Here is a 24,602-nt window from a genome sequence, read left to right on the forward strand (position 1 = left end):
GCGGCGGCCCCCCTCCCCGCTCAGCCACGCCTTCGTACCGCCCGGCACGTAGCCACGCCCCCTGTACCGCCCACGCGCACCACTCAGTACCCGCAGGCCCCGGAAGCCCCGAGCGTTTTCCTTCCGCTGCCTTAGCCCCGCGGGGAGACCGAGACTCTGGAGGATGGCGGGCTAGAGGGGCAGGAAGTGAGCCCGTCGGCGGAGCCCGCGGAGGGTCTCCGGTCACACAGGTAACGGTCCCGTCCTCTGCGGGAAGTGCTTCAGCAAGATCCTAGCCCGCATGCTTTTCCTTCCTCCAGGGCCTTCCCCTTGCCCTCCAGTAAGCGCGGTGGAGCGGAACGGCTTACTGAGCTGTTCCGCACCTGGTCGCCCCGGCGGGCAGCGGGCGGCGGGCAGGAAGAAATACAGTGCTTCGTCGTGTTGTACAAACGGGACCTTTACTCTGGCTTAGGAATTCGCATTCAAAAGCTGATGATTGTCAAACCGACCTAAAAAACGTTTTATGAGAATGCAAAAATAGTTTTTGAAACTTGGCCACTTATTTTTTTCATCTTAAATAGCCTTTCACTGTTAGGTATTGAATTGGTTCTTTATTAGCTTGTGCTGGAAGACAAAGCTCACAGAGCACTGTTCCAAGCGAGAGAAAAGGGGACAACTCTCGGCTGAATCCATTACTACAATGAAACGCAAAAGACAAATCCTGGATTTAGATGTGTTGAAATGGATGTCACTGCCTGCATTTTGGAACCTTTTCAGCGAATAGTCACAATGGTAATACATTGGGGGAGTCTTTTTAGATTGGCCCAAAATATCTCCAAGTTGCCAGAAACAAGATATCTTAAGATGTGGGAAAACAAAAGATCACTTGCATAAAATGTCTACAGCTTTACACATCAAGGGGGAAATAAAATATGTGAACACTTAAGAGTAAACAGACCAAGCTGCTAGCCGTAAGCTTAGGAAACCTTGGGTATCATCTATGAGAAAGAATATACAAGATTACCAATATAACATTTTAAAACATGAGGACTCCTGCATTAGTCGGTCTAGTATAATGAGTGAATTGCAGATAAAAAGGTTGTTTGGGCATCACTTTGTCTTAGTCCTTTTGTTAATTGTCATTTTACAAGTAAGATATTCAACTTGATTTTTCATCATTTGATATTACATTATGAAGAAATCTTTTCTGACAATCTGACTAAAGTTATTATAGAATAATGATAACACATTTGTCTATGATTTAAATTCTGCATACATCTCAAAAGTTTTACAAGAATGTTAAGTTTCAAACAAATGCTTATTTCATGCAATTACAATAAACAGACCAAGCACTTATAAAAAGGCAAATATATGTTTAAATTAAATACTAAATTGGAAAAGGAATTCCATTATGAAAGGATGACCATACAATCTCAGATACTGACAAAAACCAGAGAAGATTACAAACTCAAAACTTAATTCATCACATTTGAATTGTTAAAAATTTTGCATAATAGTGTTCACTGAGACTTAAATATTTTCATCTTATGGCACTTTTTGAGGATATAATATACCAAATAAGAAATTTGAAATTAATGTAAATTTTGGACTGGGAAATAAGTTTTAACATTTCATTAAAGCTCAAAAGTTAAATCCCATGCACTTAAAAATAGCAGTTTATTAGGAATTCTTCCCTTTCTCACCTATTTTAAATAACAAGATTTTGGAGCTCAGTATTTAAAATTAAAGTATACTAGAAAAAGAACAAAGGACACATTGTAGGTTAGAATATTCTGGCTTACACTGAAAATCCCAAAGCCTTTTTAAAAACAGACATGCAGCCACAAATTTCTCAAGTAATCTAAACACTTTGTCGATCTGTATAACCAAAAAAATAAAATAAGCATTAGTCTTAATAATAGAAACTCCCAGATTTCTACATTTTACTTTTTTCAATTACACATGCAAATTATATACTGATATTCACAGATATTTTTAAATGAGAAAACAACTTGCTTTTGACAACTTATTTTTCCAATAACATCTAAGTTAAAAAGATTTGACAGTACATTCATTTAATCCAGTGATCAAATACCTATTAATAAATTAAGCCCCATTACAAATAAAATTTTTGTAGTACCATGATCAGATTTTCTAATCCTAGCAAAGGCCACAATGATATAAGCCAGACATGCTGCCATAAAAGTTTGTGATGAGATTGTAGTAAATTTTCCCATTGTTCAATTTCCAACTCTTAAGTTGCTGAGGATAAAGGTGATATTTCACTCTATAATCTAAAAATAGGACTCCTTTGATCTTAAGCTCTACTTTTTATTTTCTGATTAAAACTAAGCCTGCCTCTTAATTTTTGCTGCTACGTGAAACAAGGAAAAGTGATAGTCACTTCAGAGCTTTCATAGAAAAATATATATTCCCTGAATTAGTCATACCAAGTGGTCATCATTCAGTATGAATCCCAAAGTTTTAAACAAAATAAGACATCAATGGATTTTCTCTATCTGCCTATTTCCAACGCTGCTTCAGAAATCCAGCATTAAATCCCCTTCTGCAACTTTTGTTTTGACCTTTGAATGTGAAATTTAGGAATTAGATCTAGTTGAAGTTTTTGCTTCACTCAGAAGACAAATAGGCTCACCAGCACTTTACTTTGAAAATGAACCTATATATTTTTCCAGTTTCAGTAATGACACCATAATCATGGTGGCCGGAATTTTTATATTCAAATGAAAAAAATATTAAAATTAGCGTCAAGTTGAGGTGTTGAAAAAATTTTTTTCATCCTTCCTACATATCCTGTCCACTTCCCATTTTCTTCCTTCAAGGAGTCAGGTTTTAAGGACCTTGTTCTCTGTAAAGGAGCCTCACTCTTAGGCCCATTGCCTTTTCTTTCCACCTCTCAAACTACAGACTCCACAATCTGCTTCCTCATCAGACCCCCCTGTATGATGTGTTAGTTCAAGGGCTGGCTGGAAGGAAACCTTCCTCCCACTCCGCCCACTGGAGTATGGCTTTTAAGAAATTCCTCAAAAGATGCCAAGAAGGGATTAGCTTTAGGGCTTACAGCAGAATGCAACTGCAGAGGCCCCTGCTTGTTTTCAGACACCACTTCTACATTCTCAGTCACTATTGTGCTTTTTCTTTCCAGGATCTGAACCGCCTAAAAAAAATCACTTTGCTATTAGTATCTTCTAGCTCTTTTTCACTTTCAGAATTTATGGTTGTATCATCCTCTTTATATACATTCAGTAACTTTTTCTTAGCCGCAGCAGAAGCATTTCGATGGGGCAGTTTTCTGCTACTCTTCCTAATCCAGATATTTTCTGGTCCTGAAATCGTTTCCTTTAGATTACTCATTATCTTTATTTTATTTGCAGCAACAGTAGCACATCTGCGGGGAACTTTCTCAGGTACCATTTTTGCTTTCAGAGTTTCACTAGGCATTTGCACTGCATCCTTCTGATTATGCATACATGTTCGCATTTTTGTTTGGGGTTCTCTGTCTCTAGGAACAGATTCTGAAAAATGAGTGAAAGGTCATGTAAATGCAAAAATCTTGTAACACAAGATTTTACTACTACATTCCTCAACACTTACGTTCCTAAACAATGAATTTTAAGACTTCCAATTTTGACAAATATAACTTTATATTTTCCTTCTCTGCATCTAAGGAGACTGTCAATACAATAGCAGACTTGCAAGAGGTTAATAATACCTTTAGCATCAGAAAGCCACTCACATAAAAACCCTCTTTAAAATCCAGATTTAAAAAATAAGACCATGTGTTTGTTTTTTGCTATCATTTTTAATTCTCCATTAAACTACTTTAAAATACTCAATAGAAATAATTTCCCTAGAACCTAAACAAGAAAAGCCGTCATGACTATATATATGACAGCAACAAATCAGCTCTGTGGTCAAGGTCCTTAAGGTTCTCCTTGCAGATCAGAATTTCCTCTACTCTAAAAAACTGTTAAAATTGGTAAATGATGGATGAAAAAAATCTTACACTAATTTTATGTAACTGAAGTGTGGCTTTAACCCTAGATTTTTCAAATATTGCAACATTTTACAAAGCTGGAATTAAATCTTCAGTAATTCAAATATTTTCTGACCTAGATATGTTCCAGAAGGTTATGATAAAGATCCTAAAAATAATTACATATATATAATTGCTTTAAGGAACTTACCAGGGCAGGGTGCTATGAAACCTCACCAAGTTTAAGGGACAGTGGAAGGCTTCCTTTTTGAGGAAATGCTATTATAGATGAGCTAGAATTTGTGAAGGAATTGGCCATACCCAAAAAAGCCAAGCTCCCTGGAGAGGGCAGCCCCTCACCCAGACCCCAGAGGTGTTGGGAGGGTGGCTGCAGATCGTATTTGCTACTCCACACATAGCAAACTGAGGTGAGCTCAAATCTTATTTTTGCTGGTGTCTCAAATTTTGATTTTTCATACTTTAAAAACAAGATTAATATTTTTCTAGGGCATTCCTTTGGCATGTCTTACGTGAATCCGATATTAGCCTCTGAATTTTAGGCCTTATGTGTTGGCAAGCTAGTGAAGTTTCCAGGCCTTGAGCAGTCAATAAGGACAGGCTTTAAATCACTAAAATAACACAACTATCTTACATCCACACAACTTCTGTAAGGCTCTATGGTATTTTTCTCTTTACTACCAAGTCTAGAAAATAAGAGCTGTTTGGTCAGGTAATATCAAGTAACACTATTATTCTGTAGCAGTGAATACTACCTACCAACTTCCTTAGTTTTTCCTCTTATGGAGACGTTTGCCCTCATGTCAGCAAGCTGAAGAAAGGGCAGATGAGTACAGGTAAAATCTTCTGCTCTGAATTGCCATGTTCCCATAGCAAGCATTATGAGGTCCTTTGCCCTTACAGCAAAAATGCTTCCATTTACTGTGTGTGAAATGGGTCTTACTATTGTGCTTTCTCTAAGACCCTGAGGAGTTCTCTCACATTGGGTTTAGAGATATTTCACTCACAGCAACCTTGAGACACACACACACTCATCCCTTTTACTCATGAAATGAGTGGTTCTCATGCTTTTTCAGTGTAATTTCATTTTTAAAGACAGCATGTTTTGTTCAGTGTAAGGCCCCAGGCACCTAAAAGGCCTGTTACCAGGTAGACATTCTCTGAACAAGCATGCCCTTTTCACCACCTCTAGGTGGCTCTGAAGGAAAATTAAGTGCAGTGTTTTCAACCTTTGAGCAACTTTTAGAAATGTCTAGATTATAAACTGTTGTTATCCCAGTAAATCAACCCTATATTCAAAATGAATTCTTAATGTAAGCATCAGTTAAATGCTACAATGTAAACAGGCCATAAAAGGTTTAGAATATGTACAGCAAAATTAAGGTGAAATGTGTAGTTTAACAGGATAAAGATGTACTAATGTCACTCAACTACCTGCACCCATTTGCATGTTGACAACTGGCTTATTGGTTCATTCCCAACGATATATTCAGTCAAATAGCATAAAATCCTGTTAAAAAAAAATTGGTACTAGGAATTGAACCTAAGGGCACTTAACCACTGAGCCACATCCCCAGACACTCCCACCCCTTTTTTAAACTTTAGAGACAGGGCCTCCCTAAGTTGCTTAGGGCCTCACTGAAGTGGGCTTTGAATTTGTGATCCTCCGGGATTGCAGATCTGCGCCACGCTCCCGACTTGCTTTCTTTTTTGATGTGTGATGAAGCATCTATACTGACAATTTAGGAACGTGATAAATGCTAATTACTTTAATGTTTATTTCATATCCACAAAAGTGAAAAATTTAGATTCTTCAAGGAAAAACTAAAATTAGTTTAAAAAAAATACTTGAAGGAAATTTGAACTTCAAATGAAAAACTATGCCAAAGGGTATATAAGGTATGAATTCTATTGTATAAACCAACTACAATTTGATAAAGTTGTAGCTCTAAAGACTGAGAGGACAAAATGGGAGTTTCATGAAATAATAAAAACATGAGACAGAAAAGTAACCATGTGAGGAATTTTTCCCTGAAATATACTTGTGTTAATTCTATTACTGAGAATAAAGTGCTTTATTCTCCTTGAGAAAAATATTTTTAGAAATATATACAGAATAATGTAGGCTAAAGAGAAGTCCATTTGTGTTAGGATACAACCAATATTTTGGGGGGGGTGGGGAGGGGGTGATGGTGCTGGGGATTGAACCCAGAGCCTTGTACATGTGAGGCAAGCACTCTACCAACTGAGCTATATCCCCAGCCCAGGGTACAAGCTTAAAGACTTCTGATGATGCTGCTTGAACACCCACCCTATTTGTAGCAGTGTCATCTGGCACAAGGCAGTATGACAGGTCCTGCTGCCTGTGTTTTCCTGTCAGTCCCACGTCAGGACTGTCTTGAGTGCCTGAGATCTTGCTGTTCTCCTAGTCATGGCTTCCTGTCTGGGGAGGGCCAAAGCTCAGTAGTACTGTGAACAGCATCTGCAGAAGGATCTATGCTTTACTGGGATACTCCTTTCTAAGTGACAATGCTCATACTTGTGTTCTAAGATGGTCCTGTGATGAAATGGATATAGACCTGACAGTCTGATTCAAAACATTAACCTCTTAGTTTCCACATTTTAAATATTTATGTTCCAATTATGTTTAATCAGATAAATTGTTTTCATAAGCCCAAAGAGTGTTCAAAGATTACTAAAGAAACATTTAAAATGTTTATTCGGAGTTTTGTTTTGGTTTCTCTGTTACTGGAACCCAAGGATGAAACTAAACCCAAGGATGCTCAACCACTGAGCCACATCCCCAGGCCTTTTTATTATTTTGAGACAGAGACTCACAAGGTTGCTCAGGTTGGCCTTGAACTTGGCATCTTCCTTCCCCAGCCTCTCAAGTAGCTAGGATTACAGGTATGCACCAACATGCCCTGCCTGATCAGCATTTTCTAATTGGAGCATTTAAAACAAATTTGAGGGTGAAAACGGGGGGGGGGGGGGGGGGGGAAGGGTTTTAAAAAAATGCCTGACTCAAAACTATACTCGCCCATTTCCAAATATACTTTTCACAGCACTGACATTATCAAACCTAAACAATGGTAAACCTTTCAGTTCCAATCACGGTTTCCCCCAAGCCAGCCTTGTATCAGAATCAGCTGGAAGTGTGCCCTCTTCTTTGCCCTCTACTTGTAAAGCAATGAAATTACCCAAAACTCAAAGGCAAATATCATTTACCGATGACCTTCATCCTTTCCATAACACAAGTTTCCAAAAGGATCCCATAAACTCAAGTCTTTTAGAGAATGGTTGTGGAAGCAAGTGTTTTCAAATAAATTTGTTTCCTAGGAGACAGTTTAATACTGCAATGTTAACTTCTACAGTATGGCAGTGTCAGGTCCAGGCTCAGAAATAATTCTCTTAATCCAAATTGTTCCTTACCAGTTTAGTCACTATGCAATTCACTCAATGGGGGCATAGGTACCACACAACCTTCAACTTTACTCACCTCATCACGGATAATTATAGCACATCACAAAGCAGTTTTCTCTCCTTACTCAGAAATATTTAATTGGTCGACACTAGTCATGACTCCCATAAGTTTTGTGGTGGTTACTGTAACTGTCATCTAAATCTTTTAAACTTTATGTTCAGGTGCCTTATATTTACCTGCTTAACTTCTTAGAATATCTCAGTATTTCAAACTAAATGTAGGCAGGAGAAACTATCAAAAAGTAAATAACTGTGTTCAGTCCACATCACTTCCTAAAGCAAAGCAGCAGGGTTGCAAACAAACCCACACCAAATTCCTCTCAAGCATGGTTCCTCACTCCCCTGAAGTTTCCTCGGCTGAAACCTACAATTTGCAGGTGTGTTTTATCAGCATTAACAAGACGAAATCACCCATGGACAAAACTGGGGCACAACTTAGTACGAAAGGCAAACACAAGCTTCAGGGAAAACTGACTACACTATCTGCAGACCCACTTGGCTTGGAGAGGATTTAAAAAAAAAAAAAAATCTACCTGTTTTGTTACTATGACAGCTACATTTGTTATACTTTTTACCATTTTAGTCCTCAACTAAAATGCAATGCTTTACATGGATTACTTTAGAACACTACAATCTTATGAGTGAAAAATTGAAGATTTGCTTTTTTAGTAGGCTTTTATAATAAAATGGGTCAAATTCTGCAGGTGAAGCCAGGCACAGTGGCACACACCTATAATCCCAGAGCCTGGGGAGGCTCAACTTGGAGGAACCCAACCAAGTTCCAGGCCAGCCAGAGGAGATGAGCAAGGCTCTATCTCAAAAAGGAAAGGGGTTAGGATGGTGCCCTGGAGGTGTACATTTGGTAAAACACTGTTAGGTTCAATCCTCAGTACAGGGGGGTGGGGACTGAGTTGGAGCAGCCCAAGCACTGATCCATACTTAAAACATACTAAAAAAAAAAAAAAAAAAAAAAAAAAAATCAAAGATCCCTTCAACTTTTAATCACTGATCAGAAAAGGTAATTTCTAAACCATTTATAAGTACCAAAAGTATAAGGAACCAAAGTATAAGGCTGCTTTAATCCATGATATTAACTCTTTCTTTGGTAGTATGGATTTCCATTTAAAAGTTTTAATAAATGATACAGTTTACCTTAAAATTAAAATTTAAAGTATGACTGGGAAGTATACTGAAGCACTGGTAAATAAGTTCAATGAACTATCAGTTGAGAAAGAAGTAGTCTATGGTTACTTACATGCTTAAAGACAATGATGCAGATTTGTAGGATCCAAATATTTTGCCTCCCCGAAACCCACCATCAAATCCCGAAAAACAATCCTTGAAAAGACACCAATTATGAATCTTGATATTTTGATACCAGGTTGACAATATATTAGAAAATAGCTTGTAGATTATGAGCCTAGTAAAAGTCTCCATTTTGAGAATACCCTTGTATCCTTAAGCAGCATTTGCAAGAGCTTTAAATTTCTTAAAATGTGAGAAGACAACAGAGCCCTCACCATTATATTCTTTACTCTTCAGTCCTAATTCACAATTTGAGCTACAAGTAGGATTAATATTTACTAATCTAGTTGGATTCTACATTTGTTTCAGATTGCTCCATTTTCTCCCTAGTCTTGACAATTTATTTGGTTTGGTCCTTAAATTCTCCAATACTAAGATAAGAGACAGTCTTTTAAACTCAAAGGGTTTCTGCTTTATTATTTCCTGATATCCACAGCAGTTTAGCAGCATAGTTTAAATAATAATTAGCAAGTTATTCCACAATGTTGGTGTGCTCCATCATACTAGAATAATTGAACTGTAATTTCTTTACAAAAATTTGAAAAGTATACCAACTATTGACGGGAAGTATGGAGCTTGTTATTTGTTATAAAAGGGCAAAGCAAAAAGACCATTTTCTAGCCATTCAAAAAAGTCACTTGGAAAAAAAAATAAAAACAGTGGAGTAGAAAGGAAAACAAAAATGTTGCAGGTACCTTTAACAATGCTTTTGCATTCTCCTAATAAACATCTACTTTTTTTCAGTTGACACAAATTCAACTTATACTGACAAAAGAGATTAAAATCCTTCAAGAGTTTTCAATACCAGTAGAGTTAATAAACTGTGTTCTGAGAGAAAATAAAAGCTGAAGAGGGACCAGGAATGTTGTGTGCACACAGTGTTACCCTAGGTGAAATGTCACCAAGTCTAGAGGGCTTTGTGGTACATCTTAATGTCTGGGCAGTGCTGCCCTCAGTATTTTCATTGGTTTGTTTCATAACCCCTTTTCCCATTTGTGCTTGTAGGTTTTCAAGTTTGTTTTCCCTAAAACTAAGTCTTTTCCTCCATTTTCTTATTAAAAACCAATTTCCTTTTTTAGGTACAACTCTCTACTATTTGGAAAATATATTTGTCATAATTTTTCATCTTCTGTAATAACTGTAATATCATTCTGAGGATTACTACATTAAACAAAAGATTTAATAACAGATTTTTCACTTATACAAAAAAAAAAAATAGAACGACCACCCTGGGAATTATCTGAAAATGGGATAAATTTTTCTTTTATTCATAAGTTACTACACATTGTCAACACACCCTTTTAAAATAAGTAGAATATGGGGGGAAAACACCTTTTAAACCTCACCTTTAAATGTTTGCAATCTTTTTTTTTCTTAATACGCTTGGTATAATTAATCTTTCAAAGGAAGTAAAAACCAAACCTGAATACTTCAAAACCCTTTTTTTAAAAAAATCCATAAATGAATGAAATCATATAGGACTTTGGACATACACAACCAGGTTTTTAAGTTATTTTTTCACATACACCATCAAATTACTTCAAGTGCAATAATAGAAAGCTACAGCACTTTGTCCTGGACCAGTTCACATTCGCTGTCACCTTTGTCTCTTCCTCAAGAGAAATAAAGACCAATCCTAAACATTAAAGTACATCTGTGCATTAAGTCCCTGCGCATTCTGCATAAAGTAGAAAAAAGTCAAACATGTTCTAGTGCTCACTGTAAACATTTTAACTATTATTTATTAATTTTCCTTAAAGGTACTTAGGAGTGTGTTACGTATTTAAAGTTAACCTTAGGAATAGCACCATAACCAAACACCCCGTAAGAACGCTTTTCTCCTTAAGCCCTTGGATTTACTTCAGAATTTGAGAAGCCACCATTGTCAACCTCCCTTTTAAAGTCACCAGGTATCATTCTTGCCTCTTCTGATAAAACACAATACTATTAAACCAAAATACTAAATCTATACCCACGGGTCTAACCATTTTGGCCAAAAAGAAAAATTACATTAACTGACCAGCCATTGAATGATCAGTTAATTCAAAGAACAAAAACAGTTCTATTAATGATGCTGAAACTGTCAATGTATTGTTGTGACAAAAGAATTTATGTACATATGAATATTTCATATTTATTTATGGATCTTTTGGTACCCTTTTGCAGATGATGGTAAACATGGAGTTATAACCCTGAGAACAGATATAAAACAGAGAAGCTTTGGAAGAGTTTAAATAAATGAATGGATCTGATGACTATCACCAGTTCTTAAAGTTAGGGATATAAATGGCATCCCACTACTTTTTTCAGGTCAACAAAGAAAATCATCCTGTCTTCTCCTGCACAGTTAACAGGAGCTCTGAAGAAAAGCATTATCCTTTTGGTGACAGAGGTTTCTAAACCAAATGAGAGGTAAATGTTCTCTACTATAGGACAAATATATATAATGTCCAAAATCATCCTTCCCTTGCATCAGATTAGAAAGAAAAATACCTCCTACTATGTCAAATGGAATAGGACAACTAAGAAATAGGAACCCTTTAAGAAAATTCTCTAATATTGATACCAGAGTCAGATATTTTTCCTGTCTGCCACCTCAAGGAAACATAGAAAAAGAGGATTAATTTTGTCTAAAACCAAACACAATTAGTGCCAATAAGTCACTTAAAAGGTACAATACTGTAACAGACCTTTTAACTACTAAAAATGTAAACCATTTCAGGCACAAACACTCTAGGAATGGTTCCTACACTGTCTGGAGTAGCATAACCTATCAAGTAAAAGTATTTGGCTTGAAAATAAGTGTACTATGGTATCTGGGATGATGTGATAAAGTTGAAACTTTAAATGCATTCAAAAATCATTTTCTCACAAAACATGACAGTTTCTTATATTTAGACTAGAGGTCACTATAGAGACTTAGTTGCTCCAGAGAAGAACCCACAGGGTGGCACCTAACAGCAGTCAGCTACAACAGAGCTGGAGAACAGCACTTCTGTTCTTACACAAACACCATCTGCAACAGCACTCAGCAAAACTCAGCTCTAAAATTTTAATATAGAACTTAAATACTCTTTCAGCTCTGTACATTGCTAAAGAACATACTTTCCCTAAATCTAAGGCACACAAACTCCTCTATTTCAGAGTAAGATTATGGAAGAGCAAGATTTTGGTTAAATCCCTTACGATAGAAACCAACAGAAGACAAATTACATAACATTTTGTTAGTGCACAATTTAAAAGAAAATGTAATGACTATGCTCTGGCCTTAGAGGTTTAAAATATGCACTCAAAACATTAAAAAATAATTTACCAGCACTTTATAAATTCAAGTTTATAAAATAAAAGTGATTATACTTTCCTTAAAAAGAAAAAAAGACCCAAAAGAATTTAAAAAGAAAACTGGAAACCATTTCAATGAAAATGACCAAATCTGGTATAATGCATTCTACTCAAGTAGCCAGGGAAATCGGGATGGGGGGGCGGGGGTGGGGGCGGTGGTAGGTACCTTGCCTACTAATCATGGTTATACTTCCCATGATTATAATGTCAGTATGCACATAATATTTACGAAGAATCTGTAAACATAGGTCATGTGAAATTGTTCTCTACTATAGGACAGGGGATAGAAACTACCACCTCAGGACAAATTCAGAAAATAACTGCATTGACACTTGCTACCATGAAAGTAATGCTCATCGGTTTTGATAACCAGGACGTCTAGTGTTTAACATATTTCAAACTCTTGCTATATGTAGTCAAATACTGTCAAAGTAGATCTGCCCCCAAAATGAAGCATATTTTGGCACCTGTGCTAAATGCTGCTACAAAGACCAGCAAGTGCAAACAAAAATAACAGTCATGATTTAGTCACATTCATAACTTTTCATAGAAAAATATAAATATATTCCCTGAATTGTAAGACAAAAATAATTTCAACAGCCAGCTTTCACCATCAATTCCAGTCCATTTCCTCCTTAAATGAACTGGCTCTCCCTCAAGGTCATAAGGTGCAATCATTGTACTCTAACACATTTTCTAAGCTTTTATCATCATCCCCATCGTGGTATCTCACGGTCCTTCTACCCTGATTTCTCGTTTTTATTTTTGAACGTCGAAGAACTCTTTTAGATTTTGTATAGTCCAAATCCTCCCAGTCATTATCATCCACATTTAACCTAGGGCGTTTGCTTTGTCTTTGCCGTCTCACGGTTTTAGATACGTTAGTTGTAAAAGTTTTACCTTTTCTAACTACTTTTGCTTTTCCTTTCGCTTTCCTCCTTTTGGTTTTTGTATTATCAGTACAGTCAACATCTGATTCCGTTAGAGATCCCAGATCTGTTGATTTGGGACTGGTGTCAGGTCTGCACTTTGTACTCCCAGTTGCTTCAACTCTTTTCACATTTTCCAGTTCAGGATGCAGTCTCTTTCTTTTTATTTCTGTCTCTGCTGTTGCTTGTGAATCACGAATCACTTTCGTCTTACTGAAAGGTGCCTTTCCATATGTTCTGAGTCTTCTGCCATTCCATCTGCGTAGCCCATAATTCAATTCTTCTTCAAAATTACTTTCTGTGGTTGCTTTTTGCACAAAAGTTGACTCAGAAGAAAATTTTCTACTGTTCTCACTCCCTGGAACATGGTTTTTTGAATCCTCTTCTGAAGACCCAACAGAGGAATTCTTTGTCTTAGAAGGTACGTTTGTGTTGTGATTATTGATATGACTGTTGTGTTCCGAATTCCAAATGCCTTCAGAGTCCGAGTCTCCATTTAAAGACCGACTAAAGTTTCCTGCACTCCTTTCTGCATCAGGTTCAGATGGCTCACCGTCACAAGCACACTGCTCATTTGGCACTTCACAGTGTACATCTTCCTCACAATCACTCAGTATCTTCCTAGCTGTGGTACAAGCTGGACGAGAGGGCTGTTTCCTTCCCAGTTTGCTTCTGGTGCATACAGTCTCTGAACTGATGTTTTCTGCATTACCCCTGAGCCTGATAGTACTGGTAGCCGTGGCCGAAGTACTTCGTGTAATCCTCAGAGAACCTGTTCGGGTTCTGGATGACTTCTTAATCTCCCTTGAGTTGGTCTCCGAATCACTGGAGCAGACCCTTTTCCTGGAAACTTTTCTGCTTTGCCCATTGTCTTGTGGTGCTGAATCTAAAAATTAAAAGAGTATTCGTTTAATCTTAGTAAGAGTAAACAATTCTAACATTTGAAACAAATCCAGCATTCTTATTAACTTGGATGTGAGTGTCAGTGAAAGGGATAGCCCATAAATCTTAATACTTTAAAGTGACTTTCAGGCTCAGCCCATTCACAAACAGCAAATCCCATGACCTTGAAACTGCAGTGCAGACTAATACAGACTAAACTCCTGTGAACTCTACACAGGTTTCAATCCTACTACCTTAACCTTAGCTTCAGCTGTCTTGTTTTTACTTTATCAATCCCCATTCTCTAGGAGTATGATCTTTATATTCAACAGTCATTGCACTACTATCACAGTTATTATCTACAAAATGGACATGATAATTGTACCTACCTCATAAAAAATAGAAGTGCTAAACATTTTTTAGTTTAATATTGAGAAGTTCTTAGGAAAACCTGATAGAAAAACCCAGTGACTGTTCTGTTAGTTGCAATCATTACTACTTAACAGTTCAACCAGTCCTACTCCTTTTCTTCCTCCTCTGAAGCTGTCCCTACCATGGCTTATATACAGGATAGCTTCTGATTTTCTCAAAAGCTATCATCATATGTATATTCTCAAGCCCTTTTCCACAATATCCCATCATCAACAGCAACGGTGAAATCTTAATAGGTATGCAAAACAACTACGCATACATGAGACTATAAAAGACCAACAGAGAAGTTTCAAGAGAAAAATAATTGAGAAATCTAACACGGAATGAAAAAAAATGTTCTTAATTACCATTCATGACAGTGTTTGCCTTTTCCTTTACTTTGTCATCATCAGAATCTAAATCAGTTTCAGATACATGATCGGACAAACACTGAGGCACACCAAGAGGTTCACACTTCAAGTTTCCTGAAACTGAACTCATTTCCATTTTGTGACATCTGCCATCTTCCCTATCTTTTTCTTCAGATTCTGAGTCTTCGGAATCACTTAAGATCTTTGCTTTCTTAAAGAAATTTGCATTCTTGCGAAATGTATTGTTTCCTGGTTCAGAGTCGGCTTCCTCTGAGATACTCTCTGCCTGAAGTTTCTGCCCACACTCTAAAGGGCCAGCAGTTCTGTTATGTCCATCATCTGAATCATGACTTTTAGAATCTTCCTCAGAAGATTCTATTTTAAGAAATTTTGTTTTAGAAGTCCCTAGAGTATAGGACTTGTAACCATTAGCGTGCCAATTTTTCCGGGCTACCCGCAAGTCACTTTCTGATTCTGAATCTCCATTTTCAGAGTCATTGACAGTGTTCTGGGCAGCATGAGAACTGGTTGCTTGTAATGGCTGTTCTTGATCTTTTAGGTCCTCCTCTTCAATTTCCGACTTGAGGCTCTGATCATCATCAGAATTATGCAGTAACTTTTTTCTAGCTACAGCAGAAGCATTGCGGTGAGGCAGCTTCCGACCAGAGCACACACTTTCAGAACTAGAGTTTTCTTCTACGTCACTCATTAGCTTTATCTTATTGGCAGCCACAGCAGCACACTTCCGTAGGACTTTTCGGTTACTTCCAGCTCTCGCTTTAAGAATTTCACTGGTCTCTAATGAATTGTTATCAGAATCACTCAAATAAACTCTCTTTCGAGTGGCTTTTCTGCCACATCCATTTTCTAAATAAACAGGACCTAGAAATAAATCAATAACAACATTAGAAAGGGTTTTCATATTTCAACATTTTTAAGTGACTATTATTTCAGTGATTTTCTTTGTGTTTTTTTTTTTTAAAATGCCAAAGTTGATTTTCTTTCCAAAAAACCCAATGGACATTTACAAGGAGGTGAACTAAATAATCAATAAAGCATCCACTGTGCAAATCTGGTAAATCTCTTACCAGATTTTCTCTGAGCAGCTCTATTTCTGGTCACCCTGAGATTGCTGCCTCTGGACAATCCACTACGCAAGGAGGATTCATGAGCTCTTGAACTCTCTTTGCTTTCCTCTGAACTATTTGAAGCTGAAGAGGATGAAGAGGTAGCTAAGGAATCTTCCATTTCACTTTCTAAGAAAAAACAAAGTGTAAATCATTAATTACGTATATTCTCTTCATACACATATAAGCCAACCATTATTTCCTAACATTACTAAAAACTCAATATTATTATTTTATGAACTATTTCAAAGAAAATCTGATAAAATTCTTGATAGCACTGAGTTTGATTCTCAGCAACATATAAATAAAAGCACTACATAAATAAAGGTCCCATGACAGCTAAAAAATATTTTTTTAAAAAATTTCTTTTTAAATAGTTTTTAAAAATCAGTAACCAGGGCTAGGGTTATGGCTCACAATAGAGCACTTGCCTACCACAAACAAGCTGCTGGGTTCCATCTTCAGCATCACATAAAAATAAATAAATAAATAAAATAAAGGTACTGTGTCCAGCTACAACTAAAAAAAAAAAAAAAAATCAATATACAAGTCAAGTCTGGGCTTGTATTTCTAAAAGACAATACTAATTTGTACTAATTTAAGAAATTTCTTCATAAGAATTATAAACAAAATTTAATTTAATAGCCTAATTAGTACTTCATTCTGTAGTACCTTTACGAAGAGTTTTAAAAGAAAGTATAATTTTACGTTCTAACAACCCTTCCTGACAACATGGCTGCACCACACATGCTCTCAGATCCAAAAAGGTGGTTTTATATGCTCAACACAAGGAAGGGATCAAGATAAAGAAATCCTTTAGGCAGCATGGGCAGTTTTTGCCACTAGTCTACTTCATTAAGTACACAACCAGAGTGAGCACAACACAGAAACCCCCAATTTCCTGTTCCTTCTGCCACTCATTTCTTTAATGAAATAAACATTTCATCAATTAGCAGAAACACATGGTTAAAAAAGACAGTGTTTTGGTCCATAATTAGTCCAACTCTATTTCAGAGAAGAAAGTGGCTGTCAGAAGGATATCAGACACTAAATTGTGAAACTGCTCTTTCTCCTCAGCTCCATCAACAACCATCTGCCTCCTATTTTCAGACCCTTGCCCTTTCCAAACTGGGAATCTTCCTGGAACTCCTCACTTACAAGGGATCCAATGAGGTAAGAACTGATAGTATCTATAATGTGTGTGTGTATCCCACCTATTTAGTTCTACTTTCTACTATTTCCCAAAATGTAGTCTGTTCGTGTGCAAACTGCCTCCTCTTTTCCCCTGACGTTTTCCTCCTAACTGCTCTCTGATTGAAAAGCATTTCCTTATTTTTCCTTCCATTCTCAGTTAACCCAGCACACTCTGATTGAACACTGTTTTCTAAATGTATCCAGTAAAGCCGGTGCCGTGGCGCACACCTGTAATCCAAGCAGCTTGGGAGGAGGAGGCAGGAGGATCATGAGTTCAAAGCCAGTCACAGCAAAAAGCAAGGCGTTAAGCAACTCAGTGAGACCCTGTCTCTAAATAAAATACAAAAAAGGGCTGGGGATGTGGCTCAGTGGTCAAGTGCCCCTAAGTTCAATCCTCAATACCAAAAAATTATGTGTGTGTGTGTGTGTGTGTGTGTATATCCCTTAAGATACATACACACACACATACATAATGTACGTATGTATCCCTTAAGATACTGTGTAGATCCAACATGGTATACATCAGCTTGTTTACCTGACCTCCTCCCCAAATATCACTGCCAAGTTGGTTAATCCATAGAATTTTACCACAGCTCACTTTCATTCCAAAATTTTATCTGTAGCTATAATTTTTTCAATACCACTTAATAAAATATTGGATAATAACACACACAGAAAGCATTAAATTATAATGGTATCATAATTCACCACAATCACCCACTATAACACAAAAGGACATGAACACCACAGCCTCATTTACACATTGCGCTTTTTCCCCATATTTTTTATTTGGCACACTATAATGATTGTATAATGGTGAGATTTGTTGTACATATTCATATATGCACACAATAATATAATTTGGCAAATATCATACCGAAGTATTTCCCCTTTCCTATCCTTCATCTACTGGTCTCCCTTTGATTTTCATGAGATTCTCCCACACAGACCTTTCTTTTCCCTTTTTCTCTTTAGTTTCCACATACAAGAGAAAACACACGACCCTTGACTTACTTGGTCTTTACACAATGCTACTAAAGCACTGGCTTAGTTATAGTTACGGCTAACAAATGGCAATGGCATAAAGGTTAAAATTTACTAGGCCAGCTTTGCAACTGCATGATTACCAACAATTTTTTTTTTTTTTTTAAATTAAAGACACAAATATGTCAACCTGGGGGCCAGGTGCAAAGGCACAAGGCTGTAATCCTAGCAGCTTGGGAGGCTGAGGCAGGAAGATCCTGAATTCAAATCCAGTCTCAACAATTTATCGAGACCCTGTCTCTAAATAAAATATCAAAAGGGCTGGGGATATGGCTCAATGGTAAAGTCAAATTCTGAACACAAAGTGTAAATATTTATACTGTAATGTTTAAAATTTGGAGGACTCAAATTTGCATAAAATGTTGCTGCATCATTTGCAAAACTATTCCATTTATTACTTCTGTTTCGACTACTAAACTGTTAAGTACCTTCAGTTTCAGGATCATGCTTTTATTACACTCTCCTCTAAACCTGCATTGACTGGCAATGTTACCTAGGATGTTCAGCAGGAAACAATGTGATGTTCTGTTTCTTACCAGATAGCACAGAATCATTTCTTAGAGATATAGGTCTACTTCTCCTCATTCTTTCCGATGATCCTGCTGAATCTGAAGAGTCTCCAGAAGTGATACCTGAAGATATGCCAGCACTTGCCTTGTGAGCTGCAGAGTAAGCTGCCCTACTTGAGGTAGACTGGGCAGGAGAACCTACCAACTCCGAAATTACTTTTGTCTGAGACTTTAACTGCTTCCGCTTGACATTTCTGGTGAAAGATACAAGGAAAAGAAGTAATATTAATAAATCATAAATGTAACTGGTTCAAAAAATATATTTATAAATATAAAAGTATATTATTTGTTAATCTGAAAATAATTTTATGATCAAGATATTAAAATGTTTACTACTAACATCTTACTCTGGCATGAATTATATTATTATGTCCTTACTCTGACAGTTGTATTTAAATGAGTAGCAATGAACAAATGATCCAAGTTAACAGTTATATAATGAATGCCTTAAGTTGTTTGGATAAAATGCTCACACATACCAACATTTACATAACAACAGGCATTCATTTATACTATAAATCCCATTTTGTATTTGTGGCAGCACTGGGGATTGAACCCAGGGGCACTCTCCCACTAAGTTACTTCCCCAGCCCTTTTTATTTTGAAAGAGGGTCTTGCTAAATTGAGTTCCTCCTGCCTCAGCCTCCCAAATCTCTGGAATTATAGGGGTGTATCGTTGCACCTGGCTATAACTATGAAATAGAGCCTAAAAACAAGACACAGCCTTTTCTCTTATCACATGTTCCTAAGGACCATATAAAAGAAAGAGCAGAAGCTAACCAAATCCAAATAGATGGAAAAATATAAAAAATCAGACCAAACTGTGTTTTTATTTCCAAGACAAATCTGTTTCCAACCCGAGCACCGGTTCACCAGACTGCCTCCTAAGCCATGAATCATGGGGAAGAGTAAAGTTTAATACAAGTTACAAAATTGAGTAATATTCATGTTCAGATAGTCTTTTATTTTCTTTAAAATAAAACAATTTTCTAAGGGAAAATCTAAATAGGTGAACTTGTAGATAATCATTTTAACTTTTTTAGATGTTGTTAGACCTTTATTTGTTCATTTATTTGTGTGCAGTGTTGAGAACCGAACCCAGTGCCTCACAAATGCTGGGCAAGTGCTCTATCACTGAGTCACAACTCCAGCCCTCACAATTCTTTAAAGCACTATTTATATGATAATAAAGACATTATAAGCCTATGTTTTGTTTGTTTAGTATTGAGGATTGAACATAGTGGTGTTTAACTACTGAGCACTGCACAGCGTTTTTACTTTTTATTTAAGAGCAATCTTGCCAAGTTGCTGAAGCCTTGCTAAATTGCTGAGGCTAGCCTCAAACTTGCAATTCTATTGCCTCAGTTTCCTAAAGTCACTAGAATTACAAGTATGCATCACCATGCCCACGTGTGTGTGTGTGTGTGTGTGTGTGTGTGTGTGTGTGTGTGTGTGTGAGAGAGAGAGAGAGAGAGAGAGAGAGAGAGAGAGAGAGAGAGAGAGAGAGAGAGAGAGTGAGTGTGTGTGTGTGTGTGTGTGTGTGTGTGCACGCGGTGCTGGGGATTGAACCCAGGGAACTTGTGCGTGCAAGGCAAGCACTCTATCAACTGAGCTGTATCACCAGGCCCCAACTAAAACTTAACAAAAAATCTAAGACAAAGTAGTAATGCCTCCAAGAGTAAAAGTTTGCTTTCCCTGTTTGATCTTACGTCCTTCTGAACCTTTCTTTAGTATAGAAAAATCAGAACAGGCTTTTTCAATGAAAACAAAAATATTAAAAATATGTACAAAACAATCAAATCCAAATTGAGATTCACTTTATAAATGGATGACTCTTCACAAATACCTATTCAGAAAATAAAGAAATGACTGAAAACAATAATCTAGACTAAAATACACCAAACACATACAGCACCTAAATGTGATGCATGCTCTTGGAGTGGACCTGGAGTGGAATGGGATCAAGGGGTGACTGCCCTAATGACATTATTGAGTCAACTGTAGGAAGATGAAGTATTTTAAATGTAATTCTTAGCAAATACACAGTAAGTACTGACAGGTAAAGGAATATGTTAAAAAGTATTTTTTTTTAATGATTTGAAAGAAAAAATACACATACATAATAGAGAAAATACAGCACTGCACAATGACATTCTAGTCCACGATGGGTCACATACACAATGGTGATCCCGTATTACCTAAACGCTGTCACGACCATCTTAGTCTGTGTAAGCACACTGTAAAATGACAAAAATCATCCGATGATGCGTTTCTCAGAATGGATCCTATAGTCAAGCAAAGCACAACTGTATTAAACCAAAAATAAAGCAAATGTGGTATAATGTGAACTGGTGAGTCTAGGAATATATAGAACCTCTTTGAATTATTCATGCAATTTCTCTATAATTCTGTAATTATTTCAAAATGAAAAGTTTAAATTTAAAAAAAAAAAAAGATGAGTGAAGATTCACATGGTACTCCAGATAGAATGTGTTACGAATTACAAGTTGCAAAGCAGCTGAACAAGAACCGAGTCATTTACCTAGTGGGTATGTGTATGTGTCCCAATGTGTTCTGTAATTTGAAGCATGGAGGGTCACAGATTATGTCACTCAAAAAGTAAAAATAAAATGGCTGAGAGTGGGATATCTAACTTCTGAACATGAACCTTCATTGCACAGTGAAAAAAGAATGAATTAAAAATGGGTAATGAGGGGCTGGGGTTGTGGCTCAGTGGTAGAGCGCTTACCTCTCATGCATAAAGACCTGGGTTTGATCCTCAGCACCACATAAAAGTAAATAAATAAAAATAAAGATATTTTTTTTTAAAAACAGGAATGTGGAGAAAGACAATAACAGTTTTGTTCCAAAGTGTGCTCAATGCCACACTGTGGAAAAGGGAGGCAAGCACAAGACTGGCCAAATCTCCAAGGATTATCTGGGTGGAAGACAGGTCAAGGCTGCTGGATTCTCTTGCACAGATGCCAACAAAACAAAGGCAGCACCTGGCGAGAGGATACACTGATAGAGTATTTGGAGAATGCCAAAAAGTACATCACTGAAACAAAAATGATCTTCAATGGCATTAAGAAGTGGGAAAGGGCAAACTTCACAGCTCACCTCAAAATTGCTACTAATGAGTAATGGCCACTGCCTTATTTATTATCACATAAATCTCATACCTTTTTTGTATGCACCATTTAATTGATGTGATACATCAGAATTCAGATCATGAATGACAGAATATTTCTGTTGGACAGTCCTGCCTTAAGTAAAACTGATATAGTTAAAATAACATTTTGGTTATAATCCCAGTTCATTAAGTTCTATAAATGTTTCTCCCCTTTTTAAAATTTATAATTGGACTTCATTAGTAATGGTCAATATTCCACAAAGATGGTGAATGTCATCTCAAAACTGATTTTATATTTAGGTTTATGTAACATTATATGAATATGTTTTGCGGGACATATCTTCACTATCTCAAAACCAAGCAAGGTTCACATGTGTTTCAATTTGTGTTTATTAACCTATTAAAGGCAATGGCTGAAGAAAGCAGGGTCTACTTTATAATTTTGTTATATTACCATGCCAATTTAATTAGACTTCCCTTATTTAAATGTTGTATTTCCTTATGGAAAAGCATTTTAATGTGGTTTGTGTATAATATTAAATTAAAAATAACAATTCTCACAAAAATAAAATTTCATAAATGGCTGAACTATCAACCATTTCAGGCTCAGGAAATTAAGTGAAGGAATAAAAGAAAGCACATGCTCACAAAAAATCCTGAACTTAGATGACAGCATGGGGATCTGCAGCACCAACTTGGGGCTGCTCCCAGACAAAAAGACAAACACACCCCAATTCTCTGGGGATGATGACTATGAGGACCAGTGAGAAAGGCACTGGTCTGATCTGGTATCTCTACAAAACAGCCATATACCTGAGGACACTGAAAACACTCAGGACTAAGGACAATACCGCAGGGACAACAGCACTCTGCCTTAGGCTGTGACAACTAGAAGCCAGCAAGAATTCAGCCACATACAAAGGGGAGATCTAAGAACAGCTGCTTGTCAGCATAAGAGGCCTTGGGTTCCCTCCCCAGCACTACAGAAAAGTAAAAATAAAAGGAAGATCTCGGGAATCAGATGCAGAAGAGTCTTTAAAAAGCTCCCTCATTCCCCAATAGGATCTGGAAGAATACACATATCCAATAACCCCAGTTTATTTACTCATGTTGGCTGCTCTTGAAATTCTTGTCTGAAAAAACATAAACAGAAAGTGAAAGCCAGGCCACCTTGGCTGACCTGAGAGGTTTGCCCTCTCACTAAGCACACGACCTCAGAATATATATATGGAAAATTTTCTGACCACTAAGCTAAGCTCACTGACCCTAGGAAGACAAACTCAAAAAATGAAAACAAAAATCTCAAAACAGTGGGGACAGCAGGGCAGGCAACCACTTCAGTGGCTGTGCCCTGCAGGGAGGACAGACTCTCCAGGATGAGTCCAGGCAAGACACTGAACAAAACCACAAAACTATCATCACTATAATCTGTCAGCAACAGTAAAAACAGTTTTCCAGAACTGCCTCATTTGATATGCCCAGTTTAACAAAAACTTCATTTGATATGCCCAGTTTAACAAAAAATTAGGAGATAGTCAAAGAAACAGGAAAGGACAGCCCATTCACAAGGGAAGCATTCAATAGAAAATAACCCTGAGACAACCCAGATATCGCTTAGTTTAACAAATACTAATATTTAAGTCAATTATTATAAAAATATTCAAGGGACTAAAGGAAATTATGATGTTTACAGAAGTAAATTGTAACAATGATTCACCAAAAACAGAATAAAGAAGAGACAAACATTATAAAAACAAACCAAATGGAAATCCCAGAGTTGAAAAGTGCAATAAATAAATAAAATAAATATTTAGATTTGAGCTGGCAGAAGCCATCAGTGCCCTTGAAGACACATAATTACAGATTATTCAGTCTGAAGAACAGAGAAAAATGAAGAGAGCCTTGGAGACATGCAGGATACCAGCATATTTGTAATGGGACTACCAAAGGAGCAAAAAGAAATAGGCAGAAAAATATACTTAAAGAAATACTGATCAGAGCCAGGCGCTGTGGCACACACCTGTAATCCCAGCAACTCAGGAAGCTAAGACAGGAGGATCACAAGTTTGAAGATATCCTAAGCAACTTAGTGAGACCCTGTCTCAAAATAAATAAAAAGGGTTGAGGACATAGCTCAGTGGAAAACGACATCTGGATTCAATCTGCAGTACCGAAAAGAAATACTGGCTGGAAAACCCTCAATTAAATTAAAAACAACATACGTCCACAAAGCTAGACAAATTCCAAGTACAACAAACTCAAAGAAATCCAAACCTATACATATCATGATCAGTTTAAAGATAAGGACAAAGAGGGACCAGGGTTGTAGCTCAGTGGTAGATCACTTGCCTTGCATGCGTGAGGCACTAGGTTCAAAACTCAGCACCATATAAAAATAAATAAAGATATTGTGTCCATCTACAACTAAAAAAATAATTTTAAAAAAAGATAAGGACAAAGAGATAATACTGACATAATATGTCAAAATATATTCTATCATACCAAATAAACACTAAAGCAAAAAAAAAAAAAAAAAACAGAAAGTGAGAAGAGAAAAACATTTTAATATATACAGGAAAAGAAAACCTCAGTAAGATTACTAGCTGACTTGTTTTTCAGAAAAAACAGAGGCCATCAGGCAGTGAAATGAAACATTTAACATGCTTACAGTAAAATGTCAAAAATTCTATATGCACCAAAACTTTTCTTCAATAATTAAGGTGAAATTGAGACACTGCCAGACGTGAAAAGGCTGAGATAATCCAATGCTAGCACACCCACCTTTTTAGAAATTTTTAAAGTCCTTCAATCTGTACTT

At 36.8% G+C, this 24,602-nt stretch overlaps 1 protein-coding gene and 1 long non-coding RNA gene across 3 annotated transcripts in view; one reads left to right on the forward strand and one right to left on the reverse strand.

Moving 5' to 3' along the window:
* The first annotated feature begins 57 nt into the window (after window positions 1-57).
* Window positions 58-18,990, forward strand: LOC120890392 (uncharacterized). The gene is made up of 4 exons (XR_005734601.2): window positions 58-230; window positions 11,093-11,194; window positions 16,922-17,017; window positions 18,622-18,990. It is a non-coding gene; the product is annotated as an uncharacterized LOC120890392 (long non-coding RNA).
* Brwd1 (bromodomain and WD repeat domain containing 1) overlaps window positions 419-24,602 on the reverse strand; it is a 123,788-nt gene continuing 99,604 nt past the window's right edge. The window contains exons 38-43 of one of the 2 annotated variants that reach the window (XM_078044654.1): window positions 20,850-20,888; window positions 18,619-18,845; window positions 15,806-15,973; window positions 14,715-15,599; window positions 13,025-13,939; window positions 419-3,515 (exon numbers count right to left, since the gene is read on the reverse strand). In XM_078044654.1, the coding sequence (XP_077900780.1) occupies window positions 3,124-3,515; window positions 13,025-13,939; window positions 14,715-15,599; window positions 15,806-15,973; window positions 18,619-18,845; window positions 20,850-20,888 (2,626 nt within the window). In that variant the 3' untranslated portion in view covers window positions 419-3,123. The remainder of the gene's footprint in view (window positions 3,516-13,024; window positions 13,940-14,714; window positions 15,600-15,805; window positions 15,974-18,618; window positions 18,846-20,849; window positions 20,889-24,602) is intronic. The other variant, XM_078044655.1, reaches the window with a different exon arrangement.

Source organism: Ictidomys tridecemlineatus, chromosome 3 (genome assembly GCF_052094955.1).
Source record: "Ictidomys tridecemlineatus isolate mIctTri1 chromosome 3, mIctTri1.hap1, whole genome shotgun sequence".
NCBI classification, from domain to species: Eukaryota; Metazoa; Chordata; class Mammalia; order Rodentia; family Sciuridae; genus Ictidomys; species Ictidomys tridecemlineatus.